We start from the raw sequence: 17452 nt of genomic DNA on the forward strand, positions 1-17452 counted from the left end.
TTTTACTCACTGTAACATTTGTACAAAAGCTTTGTCTGGGCTATGTCTCCTTCACTAAGACGGACACGTTGTCCAATCTCTGGCCGTTTCTTCAAATTTCTTACCGCATCGATTGGATGTATGGTCTCTAAATACGACCCCTGCAGATCAGTCAAGAACGCAATGTTGAAATTAAAATTAAATAAACAATTTATACTTGTAGTGCATTAATCATACTATTTTATATATAAGACGGTCGTTAGCCAGCCGAAAGGTGCATTATTATCGTCAAACATACATTACATATTGTATAAAATATAATATATCATGCTCTCCAACAATAAGCCTCACGATCGAACGTTTCACCGCTCAGCCGTAACGCGCACAAAACAAATATAATGTATAAGAGCTAAAATACGAAAGGGATTTTTGAGTACAATGAGATTACACCGGTAGAAAAAAAATACCCTCCCTATGACTATGACTACTGTATCATGAATTCGTCTGTTGCTTTTAAGTCACTAATATTTAACGAACACAAGGAAAAGCACACTCTAAAACTACGAGGAACAGAGCTCAACTGCTTACCCGTCGACTGTTTCTATATTATACTATAAGTACGACGTGGTAGATGTATACAATTAAATAAAAGATTTGATTTTGTATCTATGAGTGTATAATATATATATATATATATATATATAATAGTTACATTGTAATCGAATTCGATAATACGCCAGAATCTACATTGAACTGAAACGATAAACGCACGTCATTTGACGAGCAATAAAAAATTCATAATAATACGTATACCTACCATTCGAGCCTTTGTTGCGAAACGAAATTGATATAAAGTCATGTTACGCATGAACGATTTTATTAAATTAACGCAAACAAAACGGTAGTACGATATTAAAGTTTGTGCGTAAATACCTCTCAATCATAAAGACATGCCGACTAAAACGTTCATTAAGACAACGAATGATTTTTTTTTTATACGTACAAAATTAACAATATTATTGTATATTTATATAAAAACAGAGATTTTAATTATACAAAATATGTGTATGACGGTTAAGTGTTATTTTTCGATGATTATAAAATTGATCATTTTTGTAGTTTCAATTTCAACAAATATAATTTTCCCCTTTATGTATATTATGTTAGGCGGTTTTCAATTTGTATAGATATTTTTAAATTTATTATTAATATCTTATCAACAAAAAAAAAATTTTCACTTTTTAATAAGTATGTCCATCAAAACCTTTTTTTTGATAACTAAGAAAAAAATCAACAAATTTGTTTATCCATAATAATTCAAAATATGACATCTTTTTAAAAGGTAGGTCAAATCTAAAATTAAAATTATCTGAAATGGCACAAATGCAAAATATAGCATGCCACTATCAAGATAAAAATTACGACAGCCAGATAATACCTAAAACGGCTAAAACCCAAGTCAACAATAGTACGTGCAAAGTTCGTTTTGATTGTGTTTTTGGATATTTACTAGCCTAACAACGACCCCTCACACAACATTTAATCGTCATCCTTTCCGCCGACGACTTATTAAGTTTTAATTAAAATTTAAAGTCGGTTCGTGCGAACTGTTCTAAATGCTCACAAACTACGACAAACCAAAATATTAGCCGAGTAGTGGAAAACATAACAATGACACAATGTGTATTACGATAATAATTATATTAGGTACTAAAATAGTAGGCGAGGACAAACACGTGATGACACATTCTGTATATATGATATATCTACAGATATAAACTAACGTATATGTACTTACAACCATGAGGTTTTGCCGATTGCAATATCCATGCGCTTGTAAATTAACATTTTTATTTTTCGCGATCGACCGCTATTAAATTGATAATATTATATTATTATAACATGTAGATGCGACGACGGTGAATATCGTTTCGAACTCGTGTGCACAGATATTAAATGCAAAAACGCTGATTTTACACTTTCAGCCCCCCTCCACCAGTTAATGTTTTTATATGAAAATAGTATTATTATTTGTTTTATTTTGTTTTTTGTTTCGTAAACCGGACCCACGTTCCCTCTTTGCACGATTTATACCTTCCGTATCGTCCCTTTTCAAAACGCACATGCGGACGCCCATAAAAAGTGACAGATGTACGGATACTAAAACAATATAAAAATTCATTATACGCGTTAGATTTAACACCAACGATGAGCCTCCAGTTGCGTTGTAAACGCGTATGTTAAAACAGAATAATATCACACGGTACCGTGGATAACGGTGGTGATAATATGACGTGTAGTCGTTCGGTTCTAAACAAATCGGATGAGTATAATATTATAATAAACGTGCACGTCCTAGCTATATTGATTAAATGAACAATATTTAATCAATGGCGTTATTTGTATTTTGATTGACTGCGAGTGAAAAAAATACTGAAATACGACCGTCATACAACTTGTATTCAAAAATATACGGTGGCGTGAATACTATAATAATAATATATGCATATTGAATAAATGATTTATAAACAGTTTTCCGCTTTATAGTACAACCATAATATAAAATAATTGAGTTTAGATTTCAACAAAAAAATAAAAAATCATCATAAAAAAAATTTGCCTTGAGTCATCATATTATTGATAATAGTAAATCTAAATCTTATGAAATATACGAATAGTAGCTATATCAATATTGGTATTCACGAAACAAATGTTATACCGTAATTTATTAAAAATTACAAAACAGCTCATAATTATGTAATTTACACGATACTACTTAACAATAATTTTGAAATCGTACAAGTTTAAATTTTTTAAATTGTATTGAAATTGCCTATTCAAAACCCCTTAAACAGTAAATGTGACAAAGAGAGAGTAAAATTTAATCATTTATCGTGGTGACATACTCAAACAACAATTGAGTTGTATATTTTTCATTTAATATTATAAATTTATAACGGCATTTTGACCGAGGTTCTGATATATAATATTGCATTATATTTCAGTAGATATTATAATACCACTGTATCAATAATAAACAAAATAAACGAATATGTTATAATGAACGTTATATTTTTTTGAAGATTTTCGAGTGTATCACGACTTTGCCAAGTGTATTAAAAGCACATCGTGTTGTTCATATTAGAGTATTACATCCTGGGGAACAGACGACGATCATTTCCGTGTAACAATAATATCAGATATAATATTATACTCACATATAAAAGGGATTTCGAGTTAAACACGTTACATCACAATTTGCAGTTAGACGACTTGAGCGGTTTTCGGCTAACTGCTTGTCATCTAATTTGATTTAAAATCTTGTAGCGTCATATATTTGATCTTCATGACAGCATAGACCGCTGTAGCGATGATCGTACACGTTAGCCACATTTATGAAATAACGATAAAACTTTACGACACACTCTATATGTATGAGTGTATGAGAGAATGTGTGTGTGTACACTTTATAAGCGATGGTTAACAGGTATTATGGTAACAGTTGATTATTTAAGTATATGACGGATGTTAAGTCAGATTCTGAGATTCTGGAATGATTTATTGTTTCCGTCGATTTTCAAAAGTTTTAAGTTTCTATATATTATGTTGTTATAACGTCATTATAATGTGTATTATACTATATACGGAGGCCATACCGAGTACAACAGCGCGTTCGATTATTGTGATTGTCTCGTACACACGTTATTGCAATTTATGTGATTAATAATAATTTCTGTCGGTATTATTATGCGGTTAACGCATTGTTGTGTATTTTAACCCATTATAGAAACTAATATTGTTATACTTAGATTGCTCGCTATCTTATAAATGTAATATAATTTTAGATGTTTGATATATTATCCGAAATAACTGTGGTGAACTTTTGTCCCACTCACAGGCAAACATTCTGGACTTTTTGTATTGAAATCAGTTTTCTTGGAAAGTAGAATTCCGCTTTCGTGATCAATACGCCAAGGTGTATAATTCGAACGATGAACAACCGTTTCTAATTAACGTGAAGTATATATATTAAAATTTTAAATGTGTTGCGACAATAATTAATACAATTTACTTTGAATACAATATGGACGTAGTGGCGTAGGTGTATAATATGTTTTATTCATTATGAATATAACTTATATATTGTTATTGATACGATAATCAAAAAATTTTTTTGTGTAACATTTTAATTAATTATGTAAAGCACAATACATATGAATAAGTAAAATACAATAATAATACATTGCAACCTAATCTAACCTAACTGGACACTTTCGGTCACTGAAATTGTGTTCACTATTTGGAGGTGTCCACTATTTAGGAGATTTAGCTTATAGAAAGTTTATAATTAAATTGAAAAAAAAGTGCACTGTTTGGAAGTATTTATTAGGGGAGGTTTTACAGTTTAGTTTAGGTCTACAAAATAATTTAACTATAAATTATATTCCATGACCTGTTATAGTATTATTAGTTTATTACTATTTGTTTTACCATAAAATACAACGTATTAATTTATATTTATTGGAATAAATCTATATTAATATTTTGCAGATATCGATAAAATATTACGATTGTTATAATTTTAGATGGTAACTAAATAAAATTATATCAGCGAATAAACGTTAAATGTCAACAACGTCTTCAAAGCTTGAAATGTATAAAAATATCGTGCGTGTCATTTTTTACGTTTAATATACTAAAGTAAATACTTTGGAATTAAAACTAAAAATGCAAACGATAAGAAGAAAAAATATAATGTAGACAGATATCGATAGGTATCAATGTAATTTAATAAACGAAATGCATTTTGATTATTGAACATGATGATCGCAATATAACGACGATATTATAACATTGTATGTTTGACAATATTTATAATAATAATATTTATATACGAAAAACAATCGCATGTAACGGTTTGGCTAAAAACAACGTAATACAAATGTTGATATCTAATCTAAAATAATATAAATATATTATGGTTGTACAATATTGTTATTAATAAGTAATAAACTAATAACTAATAAGCATTAACATGGTATGTAGTGCTTTATACTTTTGCCGCCTAATAATTTGAACGGTGAATTCGGGCTATTTTAATTTAATCGTTACACGCGTATATTGCGTAACTTAAAATCACCAGCGCAAATGTGCGATTACGGATAGGATAATTATAATACATTAATACGGTTAATTAAAATTTCTCGTATTATAATGGTCTGTCGGTCAAAGATAAATTACAAAAGGTGGTGTTGTGACGAGCGAATAAGTCCATCGACGAACGAAAATCGACGATGGTTTAATCATATAATCACCGCGCAAATAGTACAGCAGGCACGTTCAACCAGAGTAAAATATATTATATCTGTATATACTACTACAGCAGCGTACATACAGGGTGATTAACTAGGCATGTTCCCCCATTAATTTTTGAATAATAAATTTATGCAAATTTTGATTTTAAGAATGTTTAAGTATACTGAAACTTAAGGACCGTATTTTCAATTAGTTAGATTTGTGGTGATAAAAACTTCTTTTTTTTTAATGAGGACCAATATTTTTTACTAGAAATTATTTAGCATATATTTTTTTGAAAACATAGATGTATCCTGTATTTCAAGTCAGGCAAGTAATACAAATGAAAAATTTTGTATTATAAAAATTTAACTATATTCTCTTATTACTTATATTTTATAGCTATTCTACAAAAAAAAAAAAAACATCGACCAATTACCGGTTTACCTATATTTGTTTATATATTAAAATAATACATATAGTATAGAATATCAAAAAATAATTAATAAAACATATAGTTAAATTTTTAAAACAATACAAAATGTTTCATTTTTATTTTTTGCCTGGTTTAAAATATGAATTTATTTAAATTACTAGGCATTTAATAAATGCCTGATTTAACTATATGGTTACAATATATAGGTTTATCATGGATAAACCTATATATATATTAAAAATGGTTTTGTAAAAATATAAAATAAGTGTAATATTGGATCTAAATTTCTAGTATTTAATATAATTTGACAATTTTTAGAAATTATAAAATAATAATGAATTATTATTAACTACAAACATTTTTAAACCATTAAAATTATGTTACATTACTCAAAAATTAATCTTTTAAGTTTTGAATAATGATCACAACATATTTAAAGTCAGATTTACAATTTATAGAAAAAATAAGAGTGGTTCTCATTTGATAAATATAAGTTATTATCACAACGGGGCACTATTTAAATGTTCTGTGTGAAGCAGAATTTGAATAAACTCATATGAAACGAAAAACATGAGTATGCATACACAAGTATCACTCTGTATTTTCTATACCTTATAGTTCTAAAATATCGTAATTTATTAGGTATATTTCAATTTCCGATATAAATCCATAATCAAACGAGAGATAACAAACAATATCTCGAGAAATATCCCGACTTCAATCGATAATATATTTAAAACTTTCTATGCTCACAGTCCTGTATAATTATTTTTCATAATGATATTCGAATTACTGTTAAACTTTTTGCATAATATTATTATAAAATTATGTGGATAATACTTTTACATTTCTCTTTCTTAAAAACAATATACTTTGTTAAACGAAAACTTAAAGTTTAAAGTATAATATATATTTTCAGAGGCAATACTAATGAAAACGTTGAAATACTTGTAAAATGCAAAGGATACATAAATATTGGTAAAATACAAGATTTATTACATTTTATATAATACCTAAAAGTTAAAAATCCTTTACTTTTCTTAACCTTACGCTATTTAAATTAACTATTTAAAATAGATCGAATACGTCTTAGTGATAGCAGTAGGTAATAAAAAACAAAATAATGTGAATAATATATTCTCTAAGATCGTTAAAAATCAAAATTACTTTACATTTTAAAATCATAAGTCGATATCAGTACAGACTGTATAATTTGAAACAATGTTGATTTGATGAACGAGGAACAGGAAGTTCAAATTATTCTAAAAAAACATCGAATAGCATCACGTATTTCAGTTTCCAAAGAAAATGTGTAATATTTTATCATAATATCAATAAACGCATATACGTAAATACGTATATTAATACGCATTAAGATAATCATTTCATGAAACCTATCGTTAATAAACATATCTTTTTGGTAGTAATAATAATGTACTTATATTTTTAAATAACATACAGAAAAGATTGATATTACAATATTATCTAAAACCGTTTTGTTCAATGTATTGCGCACATAGCAGCTATTATATAATATGTATAAATTATACGTATATGGTGTAATAGCGGGATACCGGGGGTACGAATACACGACGAAGACTGACACCTATACCAATATTTATGCAAAATATAACATGTATAGGTATATTATATTATACACATTCGACGTCCATAATTGACACGGTTTTAAGTATGACCAATTAAAACGCCATCGCACTGGCCGGGTAATTTGTACATTATTATATATTAATATTATGTATACAGTGAACATTCGGCATAACGCGCGTGTATGGTGTGTATTATGGGTACAATATAATACGTACATAATATTATTATAATGTACTCTTCCGACGATGATCTATTATAACCGCGTAACGGCCAGTTATGATAATATAATAATAATATGATTGCGTTATATATTCCGCAACATACGCACAATACAAGCAAAGCCGGTAGGTACTATATGTGCGATATTATTACTATATTGTTATACTGTATATATTATATAATAATTATTATACATACCTACATTATAATAAAGTAAGTATAACATATATTGTTATAATAATAGCGACGACAGACCAAATATTGCAGAACATATCAATCAGCATTCAGCAGATAATACAACAAAATCGTCTTACATAGTAAATCCACTATACTTATTACTCGTACATAATACCTACATAAAATACAACATAATATGCACTATATTTGTCCTAGATAAATACTCTTATCAGGTGATTTTCGCTGGTTAGGATATTGTCACTATTTTTATCAGTCATTCAATTGGTCTCAACACTCAAAATGATTTTTTGTGTAAACAATTCGTGATAATGGAATTGTTTTAATTTACGGTAACGTATATTTTGTCTAGAATTCTAAATCATTATTGCCTTATCACAATCTATATCTACGATGTTCTAAGTTCCCAAACCTATATTATTCCAGTAAATTAAATAGTCATTTTAGTTACATTTATAATAGACTTTAACAGAAAATTTGAATAAAATTGTCACAGAATCGATATTATTATCCCGTGAATAGTAAGAAGAAAATGTAAAAATAACGTGTAATTAATAAATTTGAATCGTTGATATAGTAAAAATAAATGTATATGTATACGACCGTTAAAATATGAAGAAAAATATTTTTTATAAATATTACATATTTTGATATGTTCTTTAATTTATTATTTTAAACAGCTTGTTATGTAGTTATCTGAACATGGGATCTTGTTCTATAAAATTATAACGATGTTTACACATTGGATTAAAATTTATTATATACATTTTAGATGGTGAAAAACTACAACAATACTATTTGCACGTTGGGTTGTATAATAGTTTTACTAGGTATTTATTTATATTATTACAATAGAACTAAAAATCTGTCCATGTAATGTTAATCTCGTGAACATATTTTAAAATTTACAAACTTCCATCATAGAATTAATATTTTATTAAAAACATTATTTTAATTATAAGGATAAAATCACAATTGTTTAGTATATTTTATATACATCAACATCGGTGAATAAAATCAAACTTATTTAGTATTATATTTTTAAAAAATTTCATTGAGTTTTAATCCTAATAAAATTTATTATTTTAAAACCATAAATCTGCTATTACGATTAATTTTTTCATTGGTGACTACTGAGTATTGGTAAGTGTGGTAACTATAAAGTAAAAAGAATTTTAAAATTATGAACATTTTTATTTTATTTGATAAAATTTCAAACATATGGTTATTACTTTTTACATTGATTTTGTTCTTAATAATATGTACATTGTACATAATATTATACTAAATAAATATTTAAAATATAATCTATACTCAGAGAAGACATCATTTTTAAGTTTAAGTTATTAGAAAGTATTGATTGATTATACGGTATATTTACAGGATATATCTGATATCACCGTAATTATTTTACAAAGAAAATTAAACTCATATACCTAAATTATATTTATAATGTACCAATTCATCTAGTTTAGCAATAAGAATTCTAAAAGTAGATTTTAATTTTTCGTCAAATCTCTTTGAAATTAACTCCCATACATAATTAATTTCAAATCCCTAAATCCTAAAAAAGATATACATTTATTAACAAATCTTGGAAAATTAGAACCTTCTACTGTATAATATGAAGGTATCGAATTGTAAATCTTCATTGAAAAGGTCACTGTAACGAATGTGTTAAATTTGAATTCAATAATAAATCATTGTACACGATGAAAAATAATTCTGAGTAAAAACTGTATACCAACATATATTAGATCTACTAAATAAATCCATCAAACTTTGAAACACTTATACAAAAAAAAGATGAATACCTATGTGTTTTTGGGGTTTTTTTTTTAATTGCAGTAAGAAAAACTTTTAATAAATATTAAAGTTTTTTTGTTAAAAAAAAATAAAAATAATCACACGTCAAATAAAAACTAAAAAAGTTGACCATTAAAAATGACTACCTATAAATTACTTAAAATGAGCTAAAATATTTTTAAATTTTACCATGTCTAATAAATATTCATATAAATATTTATTAGAGATAGAACTTTAAAATGTATCTTCAGCTAAAAAAAAAATAAAAATAAAGAAAACGCAACCATCATTCTAAAACCAATATCGCTCCGCTCAGGATCAAAAATAAAAAATACAAATCACAAAATCAATCGTTATTTCAAAAATTGAACACTAAATTTCTATGTTCCAATTGTGTTAGACAATGACAAAAAAACAACGCTTTTAATTCGCTTTATACTAAAGTATCATCAGATTACTAATTACTCAGAGAACTTAAGAAAAAAATGTATGCATTTAATTAAATTATAATATGGCCAAACTAAATATTATGTAATTTAAACAAAAACTTATTTTAAACATAGCCATTTGTTTATAAGTTTTCCAATAATTAATATAATATAAAGGTAAATAAAAAAAAAATCATAATTTACCTTCGAAAACGTGTTTTTAGCGTAGTGCATGATAGAATCATAATCATATGGAAGGCCCAATGAATTTACTTCTTCTTCGGTTAATTTATTGAAATTGTATTCTTGTCCTAATAAAAATATAAAAATAAGGAGGTTAAAATATGAATGTAATCAATTACGTTGTTTTATCAAAATAAAAATTAATCCCGCTTAATCTGCTCACGTATAAATCCCTCTAATAAAATAACAAAAACTATTTATTTTATTATTTTATTTTAGTAAGTAATACTAACAAAAAGTGGTAAGAAAATACAATTGGCTCTGGTTGTCACAAAGTAAATAATTTAGGATTTTAGCATCGTTCACATTCAAAAATTGGCAGCGAAAAAAATTAGCATTTACAGTTATTAATAATATAAAATATTATTATAATAAATGTGTTGTATTTAATTCTTTAAAGTATGGGTTAGCGTATATATCTACGTTATTTTATACTTTATATAATATAAACTAAAACAATTGAAAGATAATTAACATTTAATTTTAAAAAATGGACCTTAAAAAAAATTATTAAATTAAAAAAAACTTGACGTTTTTGAACACTTTAAAAATAAAATCCAATTAACTAATTTCGATATGAAATATAAAAATACATGGAGGTATATAATATACTGTTACTATATGCAAATAAAAATAATATGATTTTGAAAATCGCACTCCAGATTACAGTGCGGGTCGTCGTCGTCTACAAAAACATGGTAACACTTAAATAAACCAGTAAGCCATCGTTTGACCGTTGCCAATGTTTAAGTTAACGATGTTGATGATTAATGAATGAATAAACATGTTTCTTGGTGAAGATATAATTCATCAACCTACCACAGGGGCAGCGACGGCGGATGATTTATCACTTTATCAGATCTAAGGCACAGATTTCGCATTGATAATTATTATCGCTATACGTAAGTACTATGTAGTGTAGAAGTATATATAAGTGATTATAATACATTAATATCCATATAATATACTATTCGACTCCTGCAGCTTTATTAAACATGCGTGAAATTCAGTTCATCGCCGATTAAAATTATGAAACAAATAAATGTTTCACTTGCACTAAGTAGCAAGCGCACAGTACGGCGTCGCACGTATTATGTAATTACTAATAAGAATAACATTAGGTTTATTGTACCATATTATATTATAATGGAGTAGATGGAAATGTAATATGCATATTCATATAATACAACAGTTACTGTGGTTATCTTGTATTTTTTTTTAGTATCCAAAACTTTAACTATTTGTATATTATATTTTTGTTTATAAAATTGAATTATTAATTTCTCTGCAAAAAAAGTTCAGGGATTGAAATTTTCAAAAATAATATTCCAACATTTTCAATTTGAGCACGGAACTTGTAAGACTTTATATATATATATATATATATATATATAACAGTATAAAATGATTGATTCCCAAGAAAGTGAAAAAAATTCACTTCAAAGAAATTATATATTACTTTAATATTTTCTTAAAACAATAATAAATGTTTTCGACGAGAAAATCAATCTCCGCATAATAAATTTTCAATTAGGTATTAAAATAGAAATTTTCATCAATGCAAATTTGCAATTTGCTATAAAATAATAAATATCTTATATTATCCTCAAATATATCAAATCTTTTGTAAGCAGTTATTTTAAAAATAAAATATTAAATGAGACTTAAAATATTTATTTTAATTTTAACAGGATATCCGCAGAATTGCTAACGACATTTTTTAAAACCACTAGTACCTGTATAATAACAAAATATGGGGAGAGTAGGTTAGAACTAAAATAGAATACCTATAACTCATTAGGATGCCTAAAGAAATTTATTATTATTTCTAACTCGGTGAATTATTTGACGAAATATTTGTGTAATATAGTATAATGGCAATGATTCAGATTGCAGATACAAATCAAAGAGGACTTATTTGTCATTCGCCGAATAATATTATGTTTAAAAAAGTAAATAAACAATAAATTATAATACAATATTTGAAATATTTTCACATCGCCTTACCGACTATGATGTGATCTCTCACGATCTGCACGTGATTGTCACGATCCGGTCTGGTGTGTTCGTGCCAGAAGCCGACCACATGTCCAAGCTCGTGCACAACGATCCCGAACTTGTCGCAGTTTTTGCCTATAGATATCGCCTGCGGGCCGTTGCCACGTTTGCCCACAAAAGAACAACATCTGAAAAATGATTATGAACATAAATCATCGATCTATAACTATCAACAGAAATTATTTAAATATTTAGTTATTTGGAATGCTCATATAAGACACAGAAGAAGCGTCCCCCGTGATTCCTACATGGCATAATTAATTGTGTAATATATTGCTATGTTATGATGGCTATTCCCGCTCTTGTATTATTATATAATATATAATTCATTAATTCATTATCTTATAATAATTATATTAAAAGCATATGGCTTTTTTTTTTTGCTTGGCAAAGTGTAAAATAATAATATTATCCATATTAATATTTATGTTTCTATGGATATGAAACAGTACTAGCCCATTTAATCGGTCTCAGCTAGTCGTTGACCTCAATCAGATCTTCAATTTAAATAAATAAAGCAAATCACATGCGTACATGCATAGTGACAATAGGTATATAGCATTGAAACATTTTAAATAAAAAAATATCAATTAAACAATTCCTTAAAAGCATTCAATTATGCAAAACTAATGCATATTTTTAATGAAAAAGTGTATACTTAGAAGTATTATGAAAAACATGAACAAAGAAAATGAAGTAGGTATTTATTTTTCCAAAACATAAACAAATATTTTTAATTTTATTAGAGTGAAATAAACTAAGAGATTAAACTATTTAATCATTTGTATTTATACCATTTGGTTAATTTAAATTAAGTATAATAATATACACTAATTATATTAATAATAATATAATAATATAATGATAGATTATAATCTTGAAGTTTGAATTATTTTTATGTTTGTTGAGGAATACTGAATACCCAGAAGTCAAATTATTTATATATTACTTACAGTTTATAGACAACAAAAAACTACGGATCGATATAATAATATAAATACTATCCATGGTTAAAATGTAAAATACGATCAAGGAAGATCTCACGGGTGGGGGCGATCCACCTATCACCCCTCTTATAACCACCACTGCTTCACTAAGTATTTATTAATTTATGAAAATGATTTAAGTTATGATTTTAATTTGCTTTACAAATTTTAATTTATATTAGAATTGTATTTTATATTTGCATAATTGAATGTAAAAAAAAAATATCATTTTACGTGGAGGTCCTCGTTTTGTAATAGATTGGGGTACCGTCGACTCCCTAAAACCTAATCCTGGCGATAATGTAACATACATATAACCTTAATAATCGACTTAATAATTAAGTTTACTGTCCAGTTTCTACATAGTGGTTACATACTTGTATATTTATTACATTTAATTAGTAAATATTCTGGTAAATATCAAATAATATGTACCTAACTTATAACAAATATTAAAACATTTAGTTTTGTTTATTCAGAAATTTGAATTGGTGTTATGAAAAATAAATTTTATATAATTTATCATAATTATTAATATTATAATTGAGCAAGTTGTGTTTTTTAATTATTTTTTCCATAACTTAGATGAAACTTACGTTTTACTATAGCACATTATTAATTCTAATCAACCAATTATAACAAGACTATGTATTAATTTTGTTATTATAAAATAAAATAAATATGTACCTACATAATAATAATGTATAATTTATAATCGAATAATAAATAATGAGTGCTAAAAAAATATACTTGCATATAACTAGTAAACTTTTGTAAAAATATTTAAACCTTGTAAATATTTTAATATAGTAATGTACCATTACTACTTTAACTTTAAATGGATTGACCATAATATAAAACTTGTAACAAATACGCCAAAGAAAATAATGTATGTTTTCAGAAATCTAGCTCCAGATAGGTATTTAAAAATTTAAGAAAATTAAAGTACTTCGTGTATTAAGTATCAAGAAAGTAAACTATGTATTAGTAAATTAATCGATTGCTAATTATGATGTCTATACAAAGAAAGAGACTATTGAGATAACTATTGATCAATTAAAACAATACAAAGCAAAATATTATTAACTAATGAAGTTGTTCTGTGTAATATTTACATCAAGTAGTAATTGAGTAAATCTCTCAGTATATTATTTTTTGAATATTTTATTATATATATGTATAATGTATATTATTGCTATTAGTAATAGTGTATATTGAAATAATTTTTACCAAAATCAAATTACTAGCTTAATATAATTTATAGAAATAATTATATTATTTTTTGATATTAACTAATAACAGTGGTCAAAGTGGGAAAAATGTTGAAGGGGGACTAAACCATTTAATTAATAAATTATTAAAATTAACATGCAACATAAATTTACAATAAATTTCTTGTTAAGCGTCCTCTCGGATTTTGGAGACTTAAATTAAAGGGGACGCGGAATTTTACCGTAAATAAGAAGGGGGACTCCGGCCCCCTCCACTTTAACCACTGACTAATAAGTAAATACCTACCTATTGTACATTTTAGAACATTGTGAATAAGTTCAAAGTATAAATCTCTTAAAATGAATCTAAATTATTTTAAAATTTAATTGTGAATAGTTAATAATATAAACGTTATGTTGAATAATTTAAATTCCCTGAGCATATTTTAACTAGTATATAAGTATATTATATGAAACAAGAAAATTCATCAATTCCACACAATATTCAAAAAAAAAACATAGTTTTGAGAAAAAAGCCGAAGAAGTCTCTTTGCTGTATAGGTGTATCTTGTCATTAAGTAGGTCACTGTAATGGATGTATTAAATTTGAATTCACTGATAAATAATTTCATACGAAAAACGATTCTGAGCGAAGACTGTATATCAGCCTATATTTCTAAGAATTGCTATATTAATAATTTATTTTGCTATTAGCTATATGGTAGGTTGAACTATTTTTTCTAAATACAAATTGCAAACATTATTTATCATTATTATAATACTATTTCATATATTATATTACTAAATACTAACCTAGTAATTATAATACGTGTATAAACTTATAAGTATAAGTCAATACTAAATTAAACAAATAAAATACCAAACTAAAATCATTATTTTTTTCTTAAATATCTAATTTTAACTTAGAATTTCTAAAAACAAAATTATGCAAATTATGTATTTTTGAGATTTTTATGTTTCTGTAAGAACAAACATTTTTTTGCTGATTTAATTATAACTATGATTATTTGTTATAGAAATTATTATTATATGTTAGTTTTAATTATAAGAAACACATTTAAAAATGTTAATACTTAACATATTTTCGAAATATATATATATATATATACTAGTTGTCCTTGTGCACTTCGTCGCCCGTACAAAAGGGCAGTGGTCGTTTGGGCGAATGAAATTATTTTTACCTATATGCGAGGTAAAAACCTGGTGACAGATACCGATGATATTATTGCTAATCATTATTAATCACTATTATCAAAAATTTAAATAATTAATTGTTGAATGTATATTATTATTAGCATTTTCATACAAAGCCAATAGATTACTTTAAAATGTACTAATTATATTATATGTAATTTTATTTATAACTTTTTGACTATAGATTAGTATCTACCTATATAATATTATTAATTAATATCTATACCAATATTTTTTTTAAATAAATTTATAAAACTAAATATGTATGTAAGTGTAGGTAACTATTATGAACATATTAAGAATTTAGCTAAAAATTTCCAAATATATTATTTTTTTTTTTTTTTGTGGAAATTATATATAGTTATTATGATTATTTTAATGTACTTATTATAAAATTTTAAAAATATAAAATCCAAATTATGATTTATATCACTCTGTTAGATTATTTTAACAATAGTTATGGATATCCATAATTATTATGTTGCTAGTTAGAGTCCAAACTAAATTTTAAAAAAGGCACGTTGGTCTATAAATTATTGTCTTAGACCTTTTTTATTCAGACTTATTGATTATAAATATGAAGGTAGTATGCTCCAAACAAAAATATTCTAATTTATTTTTTTATAATAGAGTATAGATTAAATACGTTATTAGGCCTTTTTTAAATTCTAATAACTAAACAATAATCTAATATAATTGTACATATTATGATATTTATATATCCATTGCTTGTAATAATAAGATAAAGGTTTTAATAATTATTAGTAATTGTAATATTTATTATTAACTTCATATTGTATTATTTAATCGATTTAAAAAAATATACATTATCAAATTAAATTATAAAATAAACTTTGATTTTATATAGAAGGGGGAACCCGTTTATTTATATAAAAATAAAAATTAAATATTAAATAACTTTCTTTGTATAATTCACACTGATTACATATTTTTAATATTTTATTGTTAATTATGAACTCATAATGGACCTATTATCTTCCTAAACATTAAATATACTAACATCATAAATGTATTGTATATTGTTACTGTATAGGTACTAGTAAGCTATAATTAATTGTATATTGTTGTGTAATATATAAATATAATTAGTAAATGATTTTGTTAAGTATGAAGTATTCATCGTACTAATGATTAAAGAGCCCATTCATGGAGATGATTTATGTATTTAGGTAACAAGGTAGCTATATTTATCACAATCGTGTATGCTACAAATGGTACAATCCCTAATAAAATATAGTACAGATATTTCTGGGGACTAAGCTTCCAATCCCATTTACTTTCTATTTGTAAGGTTCTGGGGCTTAGTACAGAAAATTGAATATTTTGGAGACTGTAATAATACGATAACGTTTATTTTCGACTACGAAAAAAATAAACATACTATGATAATATATACAAGAACATGATACATTTCATAAGAAATATGGATCATATTTTACTAATATCTATGAAATTTCTTACCCACAAGGTCTTTCGGTGAACACAATATAATTAGGGTGCTCGTCAGGATTACGTTCAACGAATTTAATGCACGTGAAATTTTCCCAATGTCGCATGGCTTGTTTGAACAGCGCCTTGTGCGGACCGCCAAAGCTACTGTCGATCTCGTAAGGTATTACGCCGAAATCCCATACTCTTTCTTTTCTTGCAGTGGCCGCTCTACGTCTCCTCGAATGGACAATGTTCCTGTAACCGAATAAATTACTTTAATGTTATCATATTGAATTGTTGAAATAGCATAATTATATTATC

The 17452-nt window shown here is 25.8% G+C and overlaps 1 protein-coding gene across 1 annotated transcript in view; it reads right to left on the reverse strand.

Annotated features, from left to right (window-relative positions):
* LOC113556549 (tolloid-like protein 1) overlaps positions 1-17452 on the reverse strand; it is a 50876-nt gene that overhangs the window by 17878 nt on the left and 15546 nt on the right. Inside the window, exons 4-7 of the mRNA XM_026961570.1 lie at positions 17162-17386; positions 12217-12395; positions 10171-10277; positions 11-140 (exon numbers count right to left, since the gene is read on the reverse strand). Coding sequence (XP_026817371.1) covers positions 11-140; positions 10171-10277; positions 12217-12395; positions 17162-17386 — 641 coding nt within the window. The remainder of the gene's footprint in view (positions 1-10; positions 141-10170; positions 10278-12216; positions 12396-17161; positions 17387-17452) is intronic.

The sequence above is a fragment of the Rhopalosiphum maidis genome, chromosome 4 (genome assembly GCF_003676215.2).
Source record: "Rhopalosiphum maidis isolate BTI-1 chromosome 4, ASM367621v3, whole genome shotgun sequence".
NCBI classification, from domain to species: Eukaryota; Metazoa; Arthropoda; class Insecta; order Hemiptera; family Aphididae; genus Rhopalosiphum; species Rhopalosiphum maidis.